The 26,208-nt window shown below is 40.1% G+C and overlaps 1 protein-coding gene across 2 annotated transcripts in view; it reads left to right on the top strand.

Moving 5' to 3' along the window:
• Positions 1-20,585: 20,585 nt before the first annotated feature.
• Positions 20,586-26,208, top strand: part of trim24 (tripartite motif containing 24) — a 114,496-nt gene continuing 108,873 nt past the window's right edge. The window contains exon 1 of one of the 2 annotated variants that reach the window (XM_051930446.1): positions 20,586-21,358. In XM_051930446.1, the coding sequence (XP_051786406.1) occupies positions 21,061-21,358 (298 nt within the window). In that variant the 5' untranslated portion in view covers positions 20,586-21,060. The remainder of the gene's footprint in view (positions 21,359-26,208) is intronic. The other variant, XM_028804580.2, reaches the window with a different exon arrangement.

Consider the following 26,208-nt stretch of genomic DNA (forward strand, 5'->3'; position numbering starts at 1 on the left):
TTTGTTGCAACACAAATCACATTGTTGTTTGAGTGGTTCTGTGTTCATATGCATCCAGCAGGGGGCACATGCTCCCTGGGAATGTGCTCTTTTAGAATTACAGCTCATGCTTGAACCTAGACATTTCTTTTCCCAGTAACCACATTGGAAATATTAAACCAAGAAAATAAAAGCATGTATTTAACTTGCTTTAAAGTGCAATAATCACTCCTATATATATATATTATATAATAACAGCTGAAGAGAATGCATTGAACAATACAATTGTCTTGCTAGTCTTTGCTGGGATCTTAGACAATTGTATGTCCATCTTCAGAGGAATCAGAGATCCAATGTGACGTCTTCTGTCAATTCATTTTAGCAGACTTACAATAACATTTAAGTCTCTTTGTACTTGTTTGTACATCCTTTGGTTTCAAAAATAAGAACCCATAATCTTCTGACTAGTGGTATTGTTAAGGGGGCTTCTGGGGCTTTGGCCCTTGATCTTCGAGAGACATCCTCCTCTCCTGTTCAATGCAGTTTGTTTATAGCCCCTTCCTCATTTCTCCAATTTGATAATGGCTACCAATTGCGCAAAAATGCGATCGAAGAAGCCCCCCGTTCATCAGGGTGCTAGGGCTAAGCCCCCTGTAACTGCACTAACCACTGCCAAACATGGAATCTACTTTCTTCTAACAGAGTAATGCCTTTTATTAGCAACAGTGCAACCACTGACCATCTATTGACCATTACCAAACAAGGAGTGCAGTACAGCCTTTTAATGCCCTTCCTGAGCTTCTCCATTTGTCTCTCTCTGTCTCACTTTCTTTCTGTGTCATTCCACTTCAAATTCTTAAATTACTTTAGTTACCTTTTTAGTGCCTCAGTTATCATGTCTTTACTATATACAGGAGACAGTGACACATACAGTATATCATTTAGTTCTTGTTTTTTTTTTTAACCTTTGGCCACAGATGGCTTGGGCTTTCTTCTAACCGATTTAGCACATTCTTTGAGTTTTTGTCTGATCAGATATGTGCTTTAAGTTTCTTCTGCCAAAATGGACAGTGCACCTGTTCCAATCACTAACCTTTTTTAATGTTCCTTTTTACAGTCTTCACATTGTAACAGCTTCCTGGAAATATTATTTTGCTTTTAGCAAATCTTATTTATACACTGGAATACAATATATGGAGGAAATGTATGCATGTATGTATGTACAGTATGTATACTAAACATAAGCGTATTAAAAGATAATAAGACTCCTGGGTTACAGTATTGATTTGATCACTAATGTTTTTTCATTGGTAGCAGTAGTAAATTTCCTACATACTATAATCAGCTTTTATATTATGTGTCATTTTCTTACCATAGTTAAGCTGGCTAGAAATTTCACTTTAACTATTCTATACAATTTAATTGAATTAAATTAATTCTTTTATGTGCTCCCCATGATCTTATTTTTAGCCACATATGACCAACAAAATCTTAGTACAAGAAAAATAATGACTTTTTTCCTTAGGGTCTTGATCATCTTGAGCATATAAGACTTAAAAGACTCATCTACATTCAATGAAATTCTTAAAGTGAGGTCTATGATTATAGTGAAGTCTTTTAATTATTTGCTTGCTTCACCATGGGAGAGATGCAGTAAGTAAGGGATGGAAAAAATAATGCAAATTAAATACATGTTTTTATGGGAGTTGTCATCTTTTCCTCACTGTCCTTTAGCAGGCTTACATATTTCTAAATGTATCCTTAATTTGTATACTTTTCTCACAGTGTCTTTACTCATCCAAACAGGTAAAGACAAATGTCGTTTTATTTCTTGGAAACTGATTCTTTTTATTTTCCAGGCATTTCCCAGAAGTGTCTAATATGTTTTAGACTGTTAGAATAATGTGCATGTGTCGATGTCAACGTTGTCACATCAAAGTAACTTATCAAACCTCCAACTGCCACAACATATATTTCATCACAGCAACACATCAAACACTGATAGCTCCTTCCCCCATAAAATAATTATGTTCATATTCACAAACCACAGTAACATTTCAGAATTTAACATGTTGTAATTCCAAACATAGCAAGATCAAACAATACACCAGCTGCCATGAAAAGGCTGTGTTCATAGACAATAAGATTGCACTAAATGTGGCTTTGCTACAAAGGGCAATAAAGGCAAAACAATTTCTGATTAATCATTACCATAAATAAAAAATGTGTTAAAAATTGATTATATGAAAATTAAAGATAATCTTCAAAGGTTGGTTTTTGACCAATAGGTCATATGAAAGATCATATAGACAGCACTGGATAATAATAATAACCAATAATAATATTTAATCTTCATCATTGTGCACCAAAATTATAACAGCTGTATACTATGCCATGCATACAGTATTGGTTTACCATTCTGTAGCTGCGTGAACTCTGAAGATCTGCTCTTTAGATAACGGCTTCAATCCTAAATTCTTTGAAAAGATTTCTTTTTTTTTTGCAACTTTAATTCTGCTACTTTTTGTGCTTCACTAACTAGTCTGCTGCAAAAATAATATATATATGTGTGTGTGTGTATTTTTGTTTATTTCAGAAAGACCACTTGCATTATTTGGACTAGGTGAAATTCATCCTGTAATTACATTACTAAAGCAGGAATCTAAACTACTAAATGTTTAATCAAACAACCATCAGCACAATAAAACTCAGTCAGGGTAATGCCAGAATAATCAACAGAACTCCTACCTGGAGACAGGGTTAATGTACAGAGTATGCCAGTGTTACTTTTTTCTTTTTTAAAGTTGTATTTTCTTATTTATATTTCATAAACCTATTTCAAGCACTGGCCCTCTGGGTTGTTTCACTAAGTAAAGTGATGTTTTTACTTTATTGAGCTTTCTTTCTAAAGATAACACTTTTTTTACCCAATGTTTCCCTTATTTGGTGTTAGAAGCCAAGGGAATAATTTAATTTATTTGCTGCCTTCTGTGTATCAGCCTAAATGTCCTCCTACACCAAACATCTTGGAAAAATTGTCTCCCATTTCAAATTTGGCCAAATCAAAAAGATAAGATGTCAGGAAAACATATTTCTTCCTTATTTAGCAAAAAAATGTATAGCCACACAATCTAAGGAAAAAAATCTTTTTTCTGTTAGTCCCATTTGAGTATGTCCTTTACTATTTTTTTCTTGGAGCTAAACTAGACCCCTTTCAACTGACAGGTGCCTATCTTAACAACTAATGTCTTGCAACAAAATTACATTTGTATATGTTTTGTATCAAAACAGGAGTAAAAATGCATTCTGACCTAAGATCCTGTCTACATGCAGGCATTGTTCTGTTTTTAAATTATTCTGTTCAATATGTCCACTTAGCTTCACTCATTACAATTCATCACAGATGCTGTCACATCACTAGGTGAATTTCTGTTCCCACTGAAGAAAGAAACAGACCAACAGCATGCATCACACTTTCTAACCTTGTTCATATTGATTTAGATCTACTGAGTCCAGAGGCAGATAGCAAAGGAAAACAACACATGCTAAACTCAACACTACATCTTCACAGCTCCTTTATGTGTGCTCATCGGCCCAACTGGAAACACACAGCTATTAGTCAATCTCCAGACAGGGGTATGCAGTAAGATAGCATAAAAAGGAGGAGAGCAACAAAAAAAAGGTTCAAACGGAGATAAGTACCATTTATCAATTAAACAAGAACACAAGGTACCAAGACGGCACAGCAGTTAGTGGTGTTTACCTTTGCATCCACTGTTTTGGACTCCCTGTTTGAGTGAGAAGGATTTATGATTAACTGGCACCCATCCTCTGCCCAATGCTGTTCGGATAGGATATTAAAAAATTGATCCAGTTGGTTTGAGAATATCTTGTTTAATAAAAAACACAAGGATTAAAACAAAAACTGTAATATTGAAGAAATAGCTAAAGTCTTTCAAATACTACTACCTAAACTTCCTAAGCGCAAAAATACAAATTACATTATTTTCCTGGGTCATACAACAGTTAACCCACCATTCACTTGCAAACATGATTACTGACTGTGCTACAGATAGGAATACACAATTTTAAAAATATTACCATGCAATCTACATTAAACTCCTCACACTATAAAATATTAGCTCTACTCTGTGCTCTGCAAAACATAGTGCTCCCATATGTTCTCCAAAAACGTTTCATTTATATCAAAATTTCCAGTCCTGGTGAACTAACAATAGCATAAGAAGTTAGCATGCTGGCCAGCAGGCTTGCAATGGCTGAAATAGGTTTCACAGATTATCCCAATCCAAGTAATGTGATGTAAAAAATTGCATTGATTGATATACTATTGTTAGTAGCTGCTGCTACTCTAAATCGGTCAAGAAAAAGTAAGTGTGAGTTTGTGTGTCTGTATGAGTATCCAGTGCCAGACTGGTGGCATTGTTTCACCACAGTAGTCAGGTAAACATTTTGGTGCATATTATGCTCAGCAATGTATTTTCCCACATCTATTGCAGCAAAAGCATTGTTCATCTATATTGAAATCTTTATATGTTCATCCACTTAAAAAAGGCCGAATATCACACTCCACACAGACAGTGACAAGGTCATCAAAGATACTGGGGCTATCAATCAAAAACACTACCTAAATTTTGGTTAACTCAAGTGGGAGTACATAAAAAATTTATCTTCTTGGTGTCTAAGCACTAACAGCCATTGACTGCCTTTTAGTGTACTATAAGAAAATCAAAATCAAGGAAATAAACCAGACATTTATTTGAATTAAACAGTGGGTGGCTACATCTAAATTAATATAATCTAAAAGAATAAAATATTTAGATGACTTTATCTGATGTACAATCAAGATACTTGCATACATGAATCATCTATAGCATCATAACTATTAAAAGGAGATCTCCTTAGATATCCCCGGTGAGCCTGAATGGAATGGCTTTACCGTTTTCGAGCATTAACGTATTATTTAATGCACATATTTTACGTAATTGTTAATATCAAAATGCTAAAAAAAAAAAGCATGCAACGAGCAAATTGGGAATCACAGTGGCACAGTGGGTAGCACTTCTAGTGTACAGATTCATATCCTATGTTCAAATTCCGCTCCAAGATGCTGTATATACCTACTGTACACCTTCTCCCTGTGTCAATACAGGTATTCAGTTTTTCTTCCCATGTTCCAAGGGTGTGATTTTCAGGTGAATTTGTGATGCAAAATTGGCATAAGTGTGCAAGTTCAAGGCTGATTCCTGCCTTACCTCCAACCCCTCACAACTCCAAAGTTGGTTTGAGAATTACATGGTTTGCCAATGTCTTTAGATTGTTGAAACAAATCCACATAAAGACAGAAACTACTGTATAATTAAAAAAAATGTAAGATGCTAATGTTGTTATTCAAAACCAAGCATGTTGTTTGCTATTATGGCAACACTCAGTGAGAAGCACTTAGAATAATTATTTTATCTAACTTTAGGATCTTGGGTTCCTAGAGCAACCACACAGGCAACATTCTCCTTTCATCAGTGAAATATGGCAAACTGGCATTTCTCTTCTCCAGACTTGTTTTATATTCCCATGAGAAGATATGATTGAAAAGTTCAGTTTCTTTTCACTATTGTGTTGACACTCATTTACCTAATATACTCATCTGAACACACATTATGTATCTTAGTTAAAGTGGTAAGACATCTCTAGGCCAGTTTAGGCCTCAGCCTAACCTAGTTTTCTCTGGGCTGTGCCAAGTACACTCTGGGACTCCTATTCTGAATATTGTTTGCTTCTTTTGGGAGCTTTTATACCCTAAGCTATACTTTGGGTTCATTTGTCATAATTAGTTATATTTATTTTTGATTTGTATCATTATAACACCACCATTCTGATAGCACTATTGTTGGTTCCCACTGCTAAGACTATCCAGGAGTGGGAATGACCATTAGAGGTTGTGGTCTGTAAATCACGTCACAATGAGATAAAAGGTTATCCAGGGTATGCCTCCCAATCCAACTACACGGATCCTTCAAACCTTCTTGAAACATTTTCTTTGTTTTGTTTCTCTGGTTTTTGAACTCACTGCACTCCTTCTGATTTTGTTTTGTGATTCTTGGTTTAGGTTATTGATAGTTGTTCTCCTATTTCTGAACCTTGCTATATTTTTTTTGACTACATCCTTGTCTTCCAGTCACCCTCTGAAGCCTTGTGCCTGCTGGGCACAACAATTACCTGTAGACAACCTGTATAACACAAGGAGAATTTACAAACACCACAGAAACAGTGACTGGATTTGGATTTGAACCTAGATTTTGGAACAGTGAATAGGCACCCAAGTTTTATGGTCCGTTAGATATTGTTATTTTTAATTGTAATTAACTATATTCAAAACGATGTTGTACTTAAAGTCATGTACACGTAACATATGTTTTAATATGATACATTTATTGCTTTTATTCACTGATATTGACAATGACATCCATGTATCCAACCATTTTTCAAACCTCAAAAGTATTTTTTTGCAGAAATTATTTTTTTAATATTGTAGAAGTCATAGTTTAATTGTGCTAAAAAAGAAATAAAGAAGCCAGTTACTATTTGTGTATTGTTATTAATTTGGCTTGTTCTTTCTATGTATTGTTATATAATATTATGTTTTTTAATTAATTCACATTTTTCTATTATATTGATACAACAATGTACAGTAGTTGTTTCCTGTGTTTGCTGCCCTGTCGTCTTTATGTAGAACCTAAGGGGGCAGTGCCTCCTAATGATGCTAGCTGGGGAATGCCCATAACAGTTTAAACAGATAAGCTGCTTGCATTGAGGTTGATTCCTGGCTTTTGGATTATGTATTTATTCTGTATTGTATATCCTAGTTCTGACCCCTGCTATTGTTTAAGGTTTAAGTTACTGTTTCTGATTTTTTTTTATTTTACTTCTGTAAACTTTCACATTTGCTTGTTGGCAAACCTACTTTTGTTCTATTTTGGCTGCAGCTTTTGCCCTCTGTACAGTTCTTTCAAATCCCCTAACAAATATTTAAATGTTTATTTTTTGTGATCAAATTTTTATTGATAACAAGAAAAGGAAATACAGCCAAAGAAAGCCAACAGAAATAACTGGTTTTAAGCTATATAAGAACAAACACAACAACCTCATCCCCCACAGGCACCCACCCCACCCCACCTGAGACTGCTATTTAAACAAAAGCACAAAAATAGAAAAAAGAATTGGCTAGTAAACTGGCACACACACCACACAGGAGTGTAGAACGAAGTAAACAAACAAACAAAAAAATCATGAGGAAAGCTGTACACAAGAAAACTGCATCATGGAGCAACCCCCAACCAGCTCTTTACTAACTGAATAGCGTGAAGCCAGTTGCAGATAGTAGAGCCAGAAGAGTTATTGATCCGAGATGCAGAAAGTTCAAAAAGGACAAGATTGTAAAAGGAAGATAGTAGGAGAGACAAGGGCAGAAGATTTCCAGCAAGAGGCTAACAGCAATTTAGTTGCAACGATCACAGTCATTAACAACCTCTGCTGGGAGAGAGAAAGACAGAGTGAGGGAAGGGAAGAAAGGTAGGAGGAGAACTTGAGGGAACGAAGAAATGGGGAAAGAAAGAATTGTAGAGAGGGATTCTGCTACATATCGCCAGAGGGCTGCAGCTGGAGGGCATCCCCATCTTTTGAAAGATAGTTTTCCAGCACAATGCAGAGGATGGGGACAAATCTGTTAGCCAATTAGACATGATTGGGAGAGTTTTGAGGGATGCTTTATGGAGAAGGGAATAGAGACCAGATACTGGTTTGGAATTATGAGAAAGGGATAAAGAAAATGAGAATAGATGAGGCATTGGAAGAGGGGAAGATAGGGGGACTCCACATGTCCTGAGTACAGACCTCAGCTGCAAATAGAAAAATAGGAGGTAGAAGGGATAGGATGCCTGGATTGAAGAGAATGGAATGTATCCAGTCCTGACTCATTAAATACTGTATATCTCCTAGCACAAATATACCAGACTGACACCAAGGAGAAGATGAAACTGGACAGCCTCCGATATTTAGGGCAGAATTATGAATAAAGGAGTGTGGAGGTGCCATCTTGGCAGCAGACCCATCAATTTTTCAACCATTCTCCACGTCTGAAGAGCATAAGAGACAATGGGGCCAACAGTAGGAGAAAGGGACTTTATTTTATTGGAAAGAACTGGAAATGAAGTTGTGCAATGGGGGGAAATATATTTTGAATCTATGGACAACTAGGAAGGAGGATACTGGGGAGAGCAGACCCAGTTCCAGACTGGCCTTATAGTATAGCCAAGGTGGTACAGCTCAGAATCATGGAGGGAGACACCACCGTCTGAGCTATCACAGATCAAAGTGGAGTGTTTAATAGATGGTCTCTTGTGATTCCAAAGGAATGAAGACACCAGTGACTTAACAGTTTGCCAGAACTTAGGTGGGGGAGAGATAGGGAGCACAGCGCTAACAAAATTAATTCTGGGGAGCAAATTCATTTTAATAATTGGCAATCTGGATTGGAATGAAAAAGGAATGTGGGACCTACAAGAAATGGATTCTCCGACACCCTTCAGAACATGGCGAAAGTTGACAGCTGCAAGCTCCTGGACCCCAGCATTGATGTCCAATCCCAGGTTTCTGGAAGACACTGTTCGAGGAATGAATGTGAGAAATGTAGAGAGATGACAGGTACAGTTTAGTGGGGAAAGAACAGATTTAGATCAATCAATCTTATAACTAGGCAAGGCTTCATAGACATTAAAGAGATCAATGACATGGGGAAGATCAGCAGGGCATTGCCAAGGTAGAGAAGAACATCGTGTGCATATAATGAAACTTTTTAGGGTATATCTTTAATCAACACCGGACTGATATTGTCTGAGTTGCAGAGAGTTACTGCCAAAGACTCAAATGAAAGAATAAAGAGAAGTGAGGAAAGAGGACAGCCCCGTCTGGATCCTTGAAGAGAGAGGTGAATAAAGGGTCTGAACCATGTTTATAAAGGCTGGGAAAAAGCCCATTCTAGCAAGGACCTTCCACAGAAAGGTCCAGTTCATCCTGTCAAATGCCTTCTCTGCATCTGGGGAAAAAATGTCAGAAGGAGAGAAAATAGTAGAGGCAACATGGAAAACATGAAGCAAGTGCCGAACATTGTCAGCCGCATGGCAGGACTTAATAAAGCCAGTTTGATCAGGATGAATCAGTTTAGTGATCACCACCTACCTTTGTCAGCAGCTTCACATTGGAATTCATCAATGATAGTGGCCAATAACTAGAATAATCAGTGGGATCCTTACCCTGTTTAAGCAAAAGGGTAATCAGAGACAAATTAAGTAAAGGGTTAAGGTGAGATGACGAAAGAGCAAAGTAAGCATCTGGAAGAGTGGGACTGAGTGCTGCTTCCAAAAAGCAGAAAAGAGCTCAGGGGGCAATCCATCAGGCCCGTGAGATTTCCCAGAGATCATAGAGTCCAGGGCTTCGTTTAGTTCATTAAGTGATAGGGGACAATCCAGAGCAGAGGCTTCTGACTCTGAAAGCTCAGAGAGGGGTAGAGATTTTAGAAATGAGTCCACATACTGTAGGCAGGATCAGAGGGAAAGGATGAAGAAAATAGATCAGAATAGAACTGAAAAAAACACTTATTAATTTTGCCAAGGTTTGTAGTGAGACCCCCACTGCTTGGTTTTTATGGCCAAAATCATAGCAAAGGAGTCACATTTGTGAAGCCTGAGGGTCAGAAGTTTACTGGGTCTGGACCTGGAAACATAGTAGTGTGCCCTGGTGCAGTGAACCCAACATTCTGCACGACGCAACAGCAAAGCATTCAGTTCTGCCCTAGTACTAGCAATGAGAGCTTCATGGTCTTTGTCCACCACACGGGGGTGAGAGCTCTCTAAAAGCAAGAGATAGTTTTCCATATTGGAGATCTTTTAGTGAGATTCGTGGGCCAAGACACTGGCAAATGTAATAGTAGCATCACGAAGGAAACCTTTAACAGTCATTCAGCAAAAGGCAGAGTCTTGAGTTGACCCAGCATTGATAGAAATAAATTCATCAAGCTTGCAAGCCAAATAAGCAATACGTTTAGGGTTCTGAAGCAGTGATGTATTAAATTTCCATCATGGTGCCTGGGAGACCAGAGAGGGCAAAGACATACTGTATGTAACACAGCACACTTATGATCAGAAATGTGGGAGGAGAGGAGATTAGCATTAGTAGCAGCAGAAGCTAGACAGCGAGAAACAAAAATGTAATCTATGTGAGACTGAGACTTGAAGTGATGAGAGAAAATGGAGTACTCTTTAACAGAGGGGTTAATTAAATGATATGAGTCAACCGTTAAGATCAGCAACAAATTTACACAAACTGCGAGTTGAAGGAGGGAGCCGATGTCCCAGGAGAGAAGGAGATTTATCCAGGACTGGGTGAAGCACAGCATTGGCATCTGTGCCAATAACAAACTCAAAGTCATGGTGTGTAAGAATCTGACTAGCAAAATCCTGGAAGAAGGTGCTATGAAATGGTGTGGGAGCGTACACTGCAATAAATCAAATCCTCCTGCCATCAAGCTGTACCTGTCATTAGAATCACATCCAGACCCCAGAACCTTAAGCTGAAGGGATCACCTGACAAGTATCACAACTCCACACTTACGGGAGGGGGCAAATGGCAATGAGACAACTATGTAACATTTGGAGGCAGTCTGCATCACATCACGCTTTAATAAATGCATCTCAAGTAAGAAAGTGATATCAATGCGGTATCTATGTAAAATGTCAGTCACAGAAGACCTTTTTTCAAGTGTTGACAAGGTTGTTACATTCCAAGAAGCTATATTTAATTTAACCATGGTCTGAAATAAAGCGAACAGTAAAGGCAGAAAGGAAGAAAAACAGAAAGATGTGCCAAACGAAACATGCGCATCCCAGAGGAAGAGCGCATCTGTCATTCACCCGCGAACACAGAATGTATGTCTCAGCAAACCATAAAACAAAAAACATCATAAAACCGGTAACCCCATGCTCTGGGTAACCACCACCTCAGCAAATAAGTAAAAGTCAACTAACAGCAGAACCTCAACTAGGCAAACTTCACACTGGTGTCGGTCAGAAAAGTCGTGGCGACAACCCAATGGAGAAATAAAGAGTGCAGACCTCCTTTGAAGCACAAACCGTCTGGTTTTTAATATAACCATTTAAAAACTAACATACTTTTCTTTTACAAAAAGTAAAATATTAAACAATGTATGGCTCTGCGCATCATCAGCCTGCCAATGTGTCTGTAAGCAGAATATGCAGCTCAGCTGTAAGTAACCCAGTGTTTATAATGGTGAAAGCAGCATGTCCTCATTAACCTTGACAAGTGTTATAAATGATGATATTATTTATTGCATTTGCCATATTGTGTCCTGAATCTGGGAAAGATCTAACACTTATTTTCTTTGTGTGAACACCTAGAACTTAGTAGTACACACTCCAGTATCCCAGACTCACTTAAGTATGCTTTTGCCCTTCTTTGTTTCCTCTTTGCTTGACTGTAACCTACCTCACTTTTGCTTCAATGCCTCTGCTATTAAAAGATGCAATTGCCAGTACATGAACTCTGTATTTATAAATCCTCATTGTACGCGTCATCAGAGGCACAAAATAAAGAGGGCCAGCAAAGAAGTGGTCCAAAATCCCTTTAACTTACTTCTGTCAGAGGTCACTTTGTTATTACACTTAATTTGATTCAGTTGTGCAAGTATGATTCGTAGAACTGACTCGCAAATTGATGAAGATGCTGTATTAAAATCTTGCTTTCTCTGTAAAGTGCATTATGATTAGGGGTAAGGTTGTTAATCTAGGAGGTGGAGAGTTCAAGAAAGACAAAATTATAGAGTAAAGACTAACCCCACTAAAGTAGTGGCACTGCAAGGAAATATCAAACAGGAAGCTAACAGTAACTTAGCTGAAGGCCAATAGCTTAGTGGCCATTAGCAACATGCATCATATGATCCACATTGTGATGGATGGCCGGCTAAATATTCCGGCCCACACCTCCAGGCCGCCAGGTGGAGCCCTCCCAACAGCATGGAGGTTCCCCGAATTCCAGCAGGGCTTTATGGACCTTGTAGTTTGTATACACAGCCCTGCTGGATACCATGGGGACCACCGGGAGCCGCTGTAGGGAGGCTTTCAGACTGCTACATGCCTTATAACCCGGAAGTGCGTCATGATCACATGACCAGAAGGAACGACGTGCTTCCGGGTTGAAGAAAAGGACTTTTACTTTGACCCGGAAGTAATGAGGACTTGTGGATTGTTGGACAGGAACCACTTCCGGGTCAGGGGGTATAAAAGGACTGTGGGAAAGCCCAGACACTGAGCTGAGCTAGGAGGAAGGGTGGCTAAGTGTCTGGGAGAGGAGGAGAGAGAATTGTGCAGAGAGAGAATTGTGTAGAGAGAGAATTGATATTTATAGGAGTAGTGTGGAGTGGAGGGTGCTTAGTGCATGTAATAATAATAAAAAGAATAATAGTTGTACTTTTACCTGGTGTTTGGCGTGGTACCTGAGGGTTCAAGGGAGCTCTAGCGCCCCCTACTGTTACAACATCAAATATTTAAGTGTTAAAGGAATGCAATAGTGAACCCTAGTGCAGTGAACATTAAACTCAGCATGACAGCACAGCATTTAACTTAGTCCTACAGCTAACAATGATAATTTCATGCCATTGGTCCACCACCTGGTGATGCCAGGTCTCTAAGTTTAATGATACAATATTCAAGATCAAAAATATTTTCATGATATTCACAATCCAAGCCTCTGGTGAAAACAATAATAACATCACAAATTAAACCTTTAATGTTCTTCCAGAAGAAATAGACCCATCATGAATTAAAATAAATTCCTCAAGCTCAGGGAGCAAGTAAGCAATAATTTCAGGGTTCCAGAACAGAGACATATTAAATTTCCATCACAATGCCCAAGAAAACAAAGACCACATAAACATCAGACGCACAGGGGTAGGAGGAAAGGAAACAAGCATTTGTAACAAAAAGTGATAAGGAGTGAAGAACAAAAATGTAATCTGTATGAGACAGGGACTTAGAACAAGAAGAAAAGGGGAGTATTTACTTTAACTAATTTCTATATCATTTATTTAGATTAAAAAAGCAGCAGACCCAGTACAAATACCATATGGACTGTTTTTTGTGCTTAAACCAGCTATGCATCCATAAGCGCAAAGCTTCCTGAATCCCTGTTTATTGTAGCTTTATGACTAGTCTCTCATAGTATACCACATCAAAAGATTTGTAAAAGTCTAACCCCATGTTGACAGTCCTATAACACATCTCCCCTGGACTGCCTGCTCTCTGCCTTATCTCTTTTTTTTTGTTTCCATTAGCTTTCAGGTGTGCATTATATTACCAGAACTAGCCTTTCAATGGTTAGAGTTTGTATAATCATGCATTTTTAAGAAGGGTACAGATTCACTCCCTGCCTTCTAGTCTTAGATAATTTCTTCATAATTAGTGATTTCATAAAAGTACATATTAATATATATTGTGGTCTGCAGGGGATACTCCAGCTCCCCAAACCTGACATAGATAGACCCAGACACAAGTTCAGTAACACACAGACTTTTGTTTGGATGTGGGAAACTCTTCCCCAAGCTTTTCCAACACAAGCACAGTATAAAGTACAGTTCAGTAAGCACAAAGGAGTACTTAGACTTCGTTCTGTGTCTTCCCTTTCTAGAATATATCTGTCCGCCTCCACTCGTCCTCCAGCAAGCTTCATCACCTTCCTCCCAACTCTGGCCATTGGAGCAGTGGCAGATGGCTCCTTTTATGCTGCACCTAGGAGTACTTCTGCTGGCCTGTTAGCGTGGTCTGGAAGCACTTTTGGGTGAGGCAGAATGCCAACAAAGTAGGGCTCCGCAATCCCCACAGCACTCCCTGGGAACATACACTGAACCCAACAGGGCTTAGTAGCAGGTCTCCATCTCCCATGGTGCCCTGTGGAAATTCAATACACTGCTGAAATCCAGGGGGGCTGACATCTAGTGATCTGGGGGGAGGTAATGCCCTGAGCACAGTTTCTCCCTTCCCTCCCATCCTTCCATTTCACAGGTGTCCTGGTCATTCGCCACAATATTTATATGTATATATATATATATATAATATATATATATATATACACATACACACTCATCAGCCACTTTATTAGGTACACATTTTTTAACTGCTTATTAACGCAAATATCTAATCAGCTAATCATGTGGCAGCAACCCAATGCATTTAGGCCTGTGAAAACACTCATTGATTATGTCCCTCAACGCCACTCCCTGCACTGCATTCTTTTTTGGACTTTTATAATTTATATTTGAACAATTAAAATTATGCACTCCTATAACAATTGTCTCTAAGAATGCCTTTTTAATATTTGCATAATATTTAACAACACTCTCAAGCAAGCAACAGTACAAAAAACAAAATATAGAGTTTTACACATCTATTCCTGTCACACTCCTATCCTGACCCAAATATCCTTTGCTGGATTGCAAGTTTAGTTTTTCCAGTGTAGTGAAATTCTGGCCAACACGTACTGAATTAATGGAGCCAGCCCTGTCCTATCTTAAGTACAGTGGATTCGCAGAGGTTTGCAAATTTATTAAAAACCAAAAACATAAATTTTTCATATTCATTTATAAATATTCAGACCCTTAATTCAGTGCTTTGCAGAAGCCCCATTGGGTAAGTCTCTACAAGATTTGCACACCTGGATTTAGGCAGTATATCCTATTCTCCCTGGCAGATCCTCTTAAGCTTTGTTAGATTGGATGGCAAGCATCTCTAAATGACCAGGTCAGGTATCTCTACACATGTTCTATGGGATTTAAGTCTGGACTTTGGCTGGGCAACTAAAGGACAGTCAAACTTGTCCCACAGCCACTCCAGCATTGTTTCACCTATATGCTTTGGCTCATTATCATGCTGAAAGGTGATAGTCTGAGGTTGTGTGCACCCAGGAGGTTTTCTTCAAGAACCACTGTGTATATGACTGCATTCATCCTTTCCTCCACTCTGACCAGTCTCCCTCTTCATGCTGCAGAGAAGCACCCCCATAGCAAGATGCTGCCATTACCAAGCTTTACTGTACAGATGGTATTAGAAAGGCAATTAGCAGTCCCTGGTCTTTACCAGACATAGTACAAAGAATCCTGCCCATTGAGTTTGAATTTTGTCTCATCAGATCAGAGAATCATTTTTCCTCTTGCTCTGAGAGAACTTTAAATGCTGTTTAGCAAGCTTTTACTCAAGAATGGTTTCCATCTAGCCACTCTACCATAACCGCCTGATTGATGGAGTACTGCTGAGATGGTTATCCTTCCTACAGGTTCTCCTATCTCAGCAGAGGACTTCTGAGGCTGTTTTAGACTGACCATTGGGTTCTTGGTCACCTCCCTAACCAAGGCCCTTCTTGCCTGGTCACTTAGTTTGGCCAGATGGCCAACTTTAGGTAAAGTCCAAGTGGTTCCAAACTTCTTCAATTTCCACAATTATTGAGGCCACTGCACACCTAGGAACACTCAAATCCCTAGACATTGTTTTTTATCCTAATCCTGATCAGTGCCTCACCACAATTTGATTGTGATGGTCTATACCGAGTTCCTTGGAAATCACGGTTTGATTTTTGTCCAGACATGCAGTGTGAATTGTGGTTCCTTGTAGCAGTGTGCCTTTCGGAACTATTTCCAATAAATTCAATTTACCACAGGTGGACTCCAAACAACTTCTAGACACATCTCAAGGGTAATTAAAGCAAACACAATTTGGTGTGCCAGAGCAAAAGGTCTGAACTCTATAAATGATAGATTTAAGCTTTTCATTTTTAGTAAATGTGCAAACCTGTTTGAAAACATGTTTTCACTTTGTCATTATGTGTTGGATGAGAGACCATCTACGGAAAAGCCTGTGTTACTGCTGAAAGTGGTGTTGATGAAGCCATCAGGGGACGCAAACCTTGTGGTCTATGTGCAGATCCCAAACCTCCAATGTAATGACAAGGACACTGTGCTATAAAAATTGCCCATGTGCTTCACATGAGATATAAAACTGAGGTCCTGAACCTCTGTGGCCGTATAAGATCCCTGGGAATCTTTCAAAAATAGTAAGGTGTTTCCTAATCTTTTCTTCTTTTGGCTGCTTCTGTTAGGGGTTGCCACAGTGGATCATCTTTTTCCATATCTTTCTGTCCTCTGCATCTTGCTCTGTTACACCCATCACCTGCATGTCCTCTCTCACCGCATCCATGAACCTTCTCTTAGGCCTTCCTCTTTTCCTCTTGACTGGCAGCTCTATCCTTAGCATCCTTCTCCCAATATACCCAGCTCTGTCTGCTGCTCTCTGGTCAGTGCCACCATCTACAATCCATATAGCATAGCTGGTCTCACTACCATCCTGTAGACCTTCCCTTTCACTCTTGCTGGTACCCGTCTGTCACAAATCACTCTTGACACTCTTCTCCACCCATTCCACCCTGCCTGCACTCTCTTTTTCAGCTCTCTTCCTCAATCCCCATTTCTCTGTACTGTTGATCCCAAGTATTTAAACTCATCCACCTTTGCCGACTCTACTCCCTGCATCCTCACCATTGTGCTGACCACCCTCTCACATATACACACACATATTCTGTCTTGTTCCTACTGACCTTCATTCCTCTCCTCTCCAGAGCATATCTCCACCTCTCCAGGGTCTCCTCAACCTGCTTCCTACTCTCACTACAGATCACAATGTCATCAGCAAACATCATAGTCCACGGGGACTCCTATCTAATCTCGTCTGTCAATCTGAAGTAATCCCACTCCTACTGAAGACCTCACCACTGTCACACTTCCCTCATATATCTTGTACAACTTTTACATACTTCTCTGCCACTCCTGACTTCCTCATACAATACCACAACTCCTCTCGATACACCCTGTCATTTGCTTTTCTCCAGGTCCACAAAGATGTAATGCAACTCCTGGCCTTCTCTATACTTCTCCATCAACACCCTCAGAGCAAACATCACATCTGCGGTGCTCTTTCCTGGCAGTAAACCATACTGCTGCTCACTAATCATCACCTCCCTTCTTAACCTAGCTTCCACTACTCTCCTTGTACTCTTGCCTACTTTTTGCATCTCTCTGAATATTCCACTTCTTCTTCGCCAACATCTTCCTCTGTATGCTCTCCTCTAGTTCCCTATTCCACCACCAGATTTCCTTTTCCTCCATCCTCTGCCCAGATGTCACACCAAGTGCCCTTCTTGTTGTCACCCTTACTACTTCTTATATAGTTTCACAACTGTCTGGTAACTCTTCACTGCCACCCAGTGCCTGTCTTACCTCCTCCCTGAACTCAACCTTGAAGTCTTCTTTTTTCAACTTCCACCATTTGATCTTTGGCTCTTCCCTCACTCTCCTCCTCTTCTTGATCTCCAACGTCATCCTACAGGCCACCATCCTATGCTGCCTAACTACACTTTCCCCTGCCACCACTTTTAGTGGTATCTTCAGATTGACCCTCCTGCATAGGATGTAATCTACTTGTGTGCATCATCCTACACTCTTGTACATCACCCTATGTTCCTCTCTCATCTTAAAATACATATTCACCACAGCCATGCCCATCGTTTCACAAAATCCACTATCATCTGACCTTCTTCATTCCTCTCCTTGACACCATACCTACCCATCACCTCCTCATCTCCTCTCCAATCAGCACTCTCTGTCCCTTGGGTACAGTCTCCACTACTTCACTCAACTCACTCCAGAAATCTTCTTTCCCATCCGTCGCACACTCAACTTGCAGGGCATATGCACTAACAACATTCATTATCACACCTTCAATTTCCAGCTTCATAATCATCACTCTGTCTGACACTCTTTTCACCTCCAAAACACTCTTGACATACTGTTACTTCAGAATAATCCCTACCCCATTTTTCCTCCCATCTACACCATGACAGAACAATTTGAATCCACCTCTGATCCACTTGGCCTTACTCCTCTTCCATTTAGTCTCTTATATGCACAATACATATATCAACCTTCCTTCTCTCCATCACATCAGCTAACTCTCTCCCCTTACCAGTTATACTGCCAACATTCAAAGTTCCTACCCTCAGTTCAACTCTCTTTACCTTCTTCCTCTCTTCCTGCCTCTGGACATGTCTCCCTCCCTCGTCTTCTCCTTCTTTGGCCAACAGTAGCCCAATTTCCACCAGCACCCTCTTGGCTAACAGTACTGGTGGCAGCCCTTGTTTAGCTGGGCCTCAATCGATTCAGTATGGAAATCTGTATTTTTGTCCGCATATTGATCTGCAAAGGTTTACACCAGATGCCCTTCCTGACATAATCCTCCCCATTTATAAGGGCTTGGGACCGGCACGAAGAAGCACACTGGTTTGTGCTTCCCATGTGGCTGGGTTAGTAAGGTGTTTCCTGATGCCCTGACTAAATTACTCACCATGGTCTTGTCAATATGGCCCCCTAATCATTCCCTGTTCTTTATTGGCTAACTCTGTCTCTCACCCCATTCACCATCTAACAGATAATATGTGGTGAGTTTACTGGTGCAAGAATGGCTGACATTGCATTATCCAGGTGGATCCTACACATTGGTGGTAGTTTAAAAGAATCCTAACTGTCCATCTAAAACACTTTGAGTAAGTTAGAAAAGCGCTATATAAATGTAATTATTTATTAATTGTTATTATTAATATTGAGTGTAGATTGATGGGCAAAAATGGCAAATACATCCTTTCTAAAACTGAATTTATGGCACAATAGAGTGTGAAGAAAGTGCAGGGGTCTGAATACTTTCTGAATCCACTGTATGTATAGCCACCACTCCACTTTTTTCAAACGGCCCATCTTTTCTAAATACTGAAATACTGTAAGTAACTAATAATAGAAATTGTTGTCCTAAAGATTCAACTGGGTTTCTTTCACAATAACACTGTGTTGAGGTGTAGCTATCAATTGCTCAATTGCATTTGTCAAATTTTTATCACTTCTACTATTAAGACATAAACATTTTAGCTTGATTATGCATTTGTTTTATTCTCTTTGTTATTAATGTTCATATCTACAGAAATCCACTTATTCTGATTTAGAGTCACAAGTGATGCAAGACTGGAAAACAACCCTGGACAGGGTGCCAGTTCATCACTGGAGGGACTCCCACATATCCACACTCATTTTACTCAAACTGGGGCTAATTTTGTGTCACAAATAAACCTAATCTGCTTGTCTTTGGGGATGTGGGAGAGACACTGAAAGCTTTCTAGATGTGAGGGAAACACGCATATCGCATATTCCTCACTGATTGGAGGATTCAGACCCAGCATACTGGACCTGTGAAGCAAAAGTGCGGCTCTAGCAGTGTTCATATTGTATTTAGTATGCTAAATTGTAAAGCTAGCTTAATCTAAGATCCCTGCTTCAGGCTGGTTTTGCTTGGCATACTGAGGCATATGACCTTTAAAATGCAAAACCATGTCCAATCATACAGCACGAATGGGTTATTAGACACAATATAGTATTCAGCAAAAAGGAAGTCTAACTTAATGAAAGCAGCATACTATTGTCACGAATAATAAAGAATCAATTCATATTTATTCACTTCCTTAAACAATTAAGTTACAAATGTATTGAATTGTGAATACATTTTTAAATTACTGTATTTCTCCATAATGCAAGACTGCTTACAAATTTCTGACACTTAAACTCAAACTATTTAAAGTAGACAAGGACCTCATGTTGTCCTTCTATCGTAGTATGATCCAGTCCGTGATCACTTTCAGTTTCATTGCCTGGTTTAATAGTCTGACAAACCAAAACTCAAAAAAAGCTCCAGCAGATTACGAAGTATGCAGCTAAAGTTATTGGGGCTGATGTAGATGATTTGACTAGTGTGTGTCAGAGAGCAATGTTAAAGAAACTGGAAATCATCTCAACTGATGACATACATCCATTACATGTAGAACTAAACTTCAGTAAATCAGGAAGGATAGTTGCTTTGAAAACCAACACAAATCGCTCCAGAAACTCCTTTCTTCCTAGTGCCATACGACTTTTCAATAAGAAATATCGGAGATAATGTTTAAGGTTTTGATATATATCCTGTTACCTTTTTTTTTTGTATATTTATGTTTTATCTAACTGCCTTACCTTAACCTTTCTTATTTCTATTTGTCTGTTGTATTTCATTCTGTCTGTTACCTGTTATTAGATGCAACTGAGAAGGCAAATTTCATGTTTTCCTGTGTAAACATGACTAAATAAAGAAACCTAAACCTAAACACTTAATGTTTTCGATATCATTATTTATATGACTGATATACACGTCACTTCAAAGAATGCTAATCCCTTAAAACGTCTAATAGTCTGAGGTTCGTGGTATTTAACTAAAAAATAATTTCTCTCGCAGCTGATTCGAGCTTCAACAGTGGTTCGAGTATATGATTGGCTGTCTGAAAATCGATGGACGAACTCAGTTCCCGCATTCCGACACTTCCTCATCTACAGGTAGAAAGTAGTTATGCGGTCCGCCATCATTCTCTCGTTCCTCGACACATCGAGACTATACAGAGGACGTCTGGCCAGTTAAGCGCCGGAAACAGACGGAATTTTACGGGACAGTCCGAAATGAAGACGCCATATTGAATATGAATGGTGTATTATGTGATTTTTTTTCTCCCGGCCTCCTTCAGAATAACCGAGATCTGAGCTCTTCCAACCGCGCTTTTTTTGCACAATAGATCGAAAGCGGATGGTTACTACTACTATCGCGATTGCACTTATGCAGAGAGTGATTAACACTGCAGTGAGAAACAATCACCCGGCTTATATAATGATTTCATTGACTCTACTGTTTTTTCGTTCAAGGAATTAGTAAATCCTGCAGATTGTATAATTCGGGTGTTCGCTCTGATTCTTAAGGGCATGTTTTCTGACGAGAAAAACAGACCACTACATTGAGTGATAGCCTTCTTAGGAAAGAAAACTAGACAGAAAAAATGGAGGAGAACCCTGACAACACTATGGATGATTGTGTGATCATTGTGGAGGAGAACGAAGCAGAAAGCAGACAGAGTCAGAATGAGAAACCGGGCGAAGGAAGCTCCAGAAACTTGCTGGACACCTGTGCGGTGTGTCTTCAGAGCTTGCAGAGTCGAGATCCTCGGCTGCTTCCCTGCTTACACTCCTTCTGCTCAAAGTGTGTGCCGCCACCGGCGAGATATGTGGCCTTAGCGGTGGGCAAACCTACAGCACCCGGTGGCGCGAACTCCGCTGCAGAGGCGAACAAAAAGCAGGGTGAGTTGGAGCCTTTTCGTTTAACTCGAATTTTGTAGTCTGGGAAAGTGCCATAAACATGAATTTTCTTTATGAATGCGGCGTTTAGAACTAATCTCGAAGACCGTGTTGTTAAAAAATAATAAAAAAAATAAACTAACGACCCCCTCATATATCTCTTCTGCAGATTTTGATCTTGCTGACTGGATAAATTTAAACATAGTATCCCTGTGGTCTAAGGTTTTGGTAACATTAGCAGTGGTCATTTGAAATGGTAATTGCTTTGTGGTCATGCTCTCTGTGGAAAAAGACGTTGCACAAAATGAAGTGAATGGGCAAAGTCTATGTTCCTGGTCTAATTCTGGTGACTTGTCGGAATAAAGAAGAGTTTTTTTATTCTGCAGTATTTGGATCGCGGTCTTCAGATTTAAACAAAGAAGGGCAAACAAACGAGAAATTTTGTCCGTTACGTCACATAATGTTACGGGGAAGGATAACGCATGCGTGCGGTAAATCAAATCGCGAGACTGACAGCTGCTACAGCTGCAGTGTTTACCTCCAGTGTTCAGATTAGATTGTTTGAGCTAAGCGATTTGCACAAATAATTACGAGTTTCAGACAATAATTGACATCGGTCATGTCGGGTACGCACTTTATATGTTTGTTGTTGCTTGCCTGTGTGTTTTGAATAAACCGCACTGGAGGCGCGCGGGGTGAAAGTCCCACATTTCCTGTTTTCATCATTTTTTGCCAAAACTATTTCAAGAAACGTTTTCTGTAGCTTTAATGCTTTTAGGCTATGTGCTGGCACTGCTTTTTTGGAATTTGCACTTTCAGGTTCACTTTTATTTCAGTATTCCTGTTAACTTCGGAGTTCGTCTCGTGCCATTTTTACTGGAAAAAACAAAGTTGCTCACTTTAATTTCTTGCTCCCCATTACGGTTACTGATTAGTTTCATTTTGCTTACTGGATTTGACTCCTGTTAAGTGTGGCCCATGAAATCTAGTCTTTTCGTAATTGATGGGTAGGGTTTTGGTACATAAATTTGTGTAAAGTTAAGTTGTCACATAAGCATTAAATTAGAGAAGTAAATGTTCATTATATTAGAATGGGAACAGGAATATACCTACATTTAGATTTGCAGTGCTCATTTCCCTGTTAAATTGTGATGTGTTAGAAAGTAATGTTTATAAAGTTAAGCATTCAAGGTCTGGGAGGATATGTGAGAGGAAGTAAGATTGGTATTTTTGATTTGGCCTGACCATGTGCTAGAAGCTGCAGAGAATAAAGTGTTTTTGGTTTTTTTTTTTGAGACAGAAATCTGCCTCCATCCTGTTCTTTTTGTTCCTAAAAAGGATTCCATCCATCTTAGAAGAGAAACCTTGTTACATTTGTAATAACTTGTGTATGATCGTTGTAAGCTTAACACATGTAACGCATACTTCAGGTTTCTTAATTAACTTGACCTCAATTAAATTAGGCTCATGAGATCTTATTAGTTATGTCAACTGGCTGGTCGTCCACAACTTTGGAAATGCGTTAATGGATGCTACTTGCATCTCCATTGAATGGCTTATATGTCCTTCATTTAATCAGTTTTTTTCAAGCTAGGAAAAGTCTTGCCCATAGAGAATTAAACAAAAGTGTTGTATAGAAAGACCCTTGGATTAATTAATTACTATGTAATTGCTGTGCATTCATCCAAATAGTTGAGCCTCTATATAACCAAAGTTCAATACTTGATTGTTAAAAGACCTCCCATTAGCAATTTTCAGTGTAGACTGAAAATAGTCAAAAAGTTACTACTGCCACGGAAAGGTAGTGCTAACTCCCATTGTATTGATCCATTTCAGTCTGAAATGTGCTTGAAGTTTCTTTGATAATGATCTATATGTTGTGCAGGTTAGAGCAAAGGCTTTTGGCTGTTCCAGATATTGCTAGCTTAGTCATTAACAATTTTGCATACTGTGATCCTGGAGAGATGTTTTACGTATCTGTCATCCAGCTGTGAATAACAGGCATGTCAAATTTTTTACTGTAACATAAAGTTGCATGTGAGGATGCTTAATTAGGAAAGTGCTACATAAAATCCATTTTATGTTTGTTATCTTTGGTTTTCTTTGTTTTCTGTTCAGTGAATGTTACTGCATGTTTGCAGCTCCCTTATCTGTACAAGAAAAGTGACAATAATTTGGGGTTATGTTATTTTTCAACATATTTTAGGGTAGCCTTTATAATACCTTCACAAATCTAGCATAACCATACTAGTGGAGCTTTTTAAAATTTTCACCAGATATTTAGGTGTATAAGCATTAACAGTATTGACTGAAGCATTTATGATTTAAATTTGAGTCATTTGTCGTGTCACAAAATAATTTTGCCTGAATATTTTAAAACTTTCTTAATGTAGTGTCCTAACCCTTTTATGACAAATAAAATATACCTGTAATAACTGTAGATGTGTGGCTCATGACATTTATAATTTTTAAATTCTTAAATTTTGTTTTAGTGTCACAAAATGTTTCAATGGATTGAAGAAAAGTTTGACATTAAGGACCATAACTAAATACTGATTATGCTACCCAAATGTGCATCAGAAATATTGTTAATTGGAATAAAATCACTTTGAATATATGAAGTCTGCTCTCTAATACTAATATATTTAGAGATGCCAGTTAACCTAACCTTCTCATATTTGAATCATGTAAGAAAAGTTATAGCCATCAAAGGGCACTTGCTCCATGTGAATTTATTTGTTTTATCTAATAGTCAAGTTACCCAACTGACAGAGACAGGAAAGTAAAACGCTATAAAAATGTGCACATAGGGTGTTTTTGTGCAGTTAGTGAGAACATGCAGTTGTAGAAACGCATTAAAAAATGCAACAATCATCTCTTTCTTTCTCTCTGTGTGTGTGTGTATATATATATATATATAATATAAATATAATACACACCCCAGTAGATGAGAGGGTAGCCTCCCTCCGCCTTCGGGTGGGGGGGGCGGATCCTATCTGTTTGCGCGTATGCGCCGAACAGCAGTCTGGAGTACCCACCCTTTTTGGAGTCCCTGGAAGGGAGTACTAGAGGGCACACCTGCTGGGGACTCCCTGTTTCTGCTGGGAGACTTCAATGCTCATGTGGGCAATGACAGTAAGACCTGGAAGGGTGTGATTGGGAGGAATGGCCCCCCCCGATCTGAACCTGAGTGGTGTTTTGTTACTGGACTTCTGTGCTTGTCACGGATTGTCTATAACAAACACCATGTTCAGGACTAGGGGTGTTCATATGTGCACTTGGCACTAGGACACCCTAGGCCTCAGTTCGATGATCGACTTCGTGGTCATGCCGTCGGACTTGCGGCCACATGTCTTGGACACTTGGGTGAAGAGAGGTGCGGAGCTGTCAATTGATCACCACCCGGTGGTGAGTTGGCTTCGATGGTGGGGGAAGATGCCGGTCAGGCCTGGTAGGCCCAAATGTATTGTGAGGGTCTGCTGGGAACGTCTGGGTGAGTCTGCTGTCAGAAGCGGCTTCAACTCACACCTCCGGCAGAACTTTGACCATGTCCCGAGTGGAGGTGGGGGACGTTGAGTCTGAATGGGCTATGTTCCGTGACTCTATTATTGAGATGGCTGACCGGAGCTGTGGCCGTAAGGTGGTCGGTGCCTGTTGTGGTGGCAATCCCCAAACCCGCTGGTGGACAACGGCGGTAAGGGATGCCGTCAAGCTGAAGGAGTCCTACAGGACCCTTTTGTCCTGTGGGACTCTGGAGGCAGCTAATATGTACTGACAGGCCAAGCGGAATGCGGCTTTAGTAGTTGCTGAGGCAAAAACTCGGGCATGGGAGGAGTTTGGGGAGGCCATGGAGAACGACTTTCGGATGGCTTTGAGGAGATTCTGGTCCACCATTCGGCATCTCAGGAGGGGGAAGAAGTGCATTGTCAACACTGTATATGCTGGGGATGGTGCGCTGCTGACCTCCACTCGGGACGTTGTGGGTCGGTGGGGGGAGTACTTCAAAGACCTCCTCAATCCCACTAACATGCCTTCCAATGAGGAATCCGAGCCTGGGGACTCAGAGATGGGCTCTCCAATCTCTGGGACTAAGGTCACTGAGGTGGTCAAAAAACTCCTTGGTGGCACGGCCCCGGGGGTGGATGAGATACGCCCGGAGTTCCTCAAGGTTCTGGATGTTGTAGGACTGTTTTGGGTGACATGCCTCTGTAACATCGCATGGACATCGGGGACAGTGCCTCTGGACTGGCAGACCAGGGTGGTGGTCCCCCTCTTTAAGAAGGAGGACCGGAGGGTGTTTTCCAACTACAGAGGGATCACACTCCTCAGCCTCCATGGAAAAGTCTATTCGGGGGTCCTGGAAGGGAGGGTCTGTCAGAGAGTTGAACCTCAAATTCAGGAGGAAAAGTGTGGTTTTCGTCCTAGAACAGTGGACCAGCACTACACCCTTGGCGCAGGGTCTTGGAGGGTAACTTTTATGGACAGAATTTCTAGGCGCAGCCAGGGCGTTGGGTTTGGTGGGCTCAGGATTGGGTCACTGCTTTTTGCAGATGTTATCCCGTTTGCTTTATCAGGCCATGATCTTCAGCTCTCACTGGATCGGTTCGCTGCTGAGTGTGAAGCGGCTGGGGTGGGAATCGGCACCTCCAAATCCGAGACCATGGTTCTCGGCCGGAAAAGGGTGGAGTGCCCTCTCAGGGTTGGGGGCGAGATCCTGCCCCAAGTGGAGGAGTTCAAGTATCTCGGGGTCTTGTTCACGAGTGAGGGAAGAATGGAGCGTGAGATCGACAGGCGGATCGGCGCGGTGTCCGCAGTGATGCAGGCTCTGCATTGGTCTGTCGTGGTGAAAAAGG

Source organism: Erpetoichthys calabaricus, chromosome 1 (assembly GCF_900747795.2).
Source record: "Erpetoichthys calabaricus chromosome 1, fErpCal1.3, whole genome shotgun sequence".
NCBI classification, from domain to species: domain Eukaryota; kingdom Metazoa; phylum Chordata; class Cladistia; order Polypteriformes; family Polypteridae; genus Erpetoichthys; species Erpetoichthys calabaricus.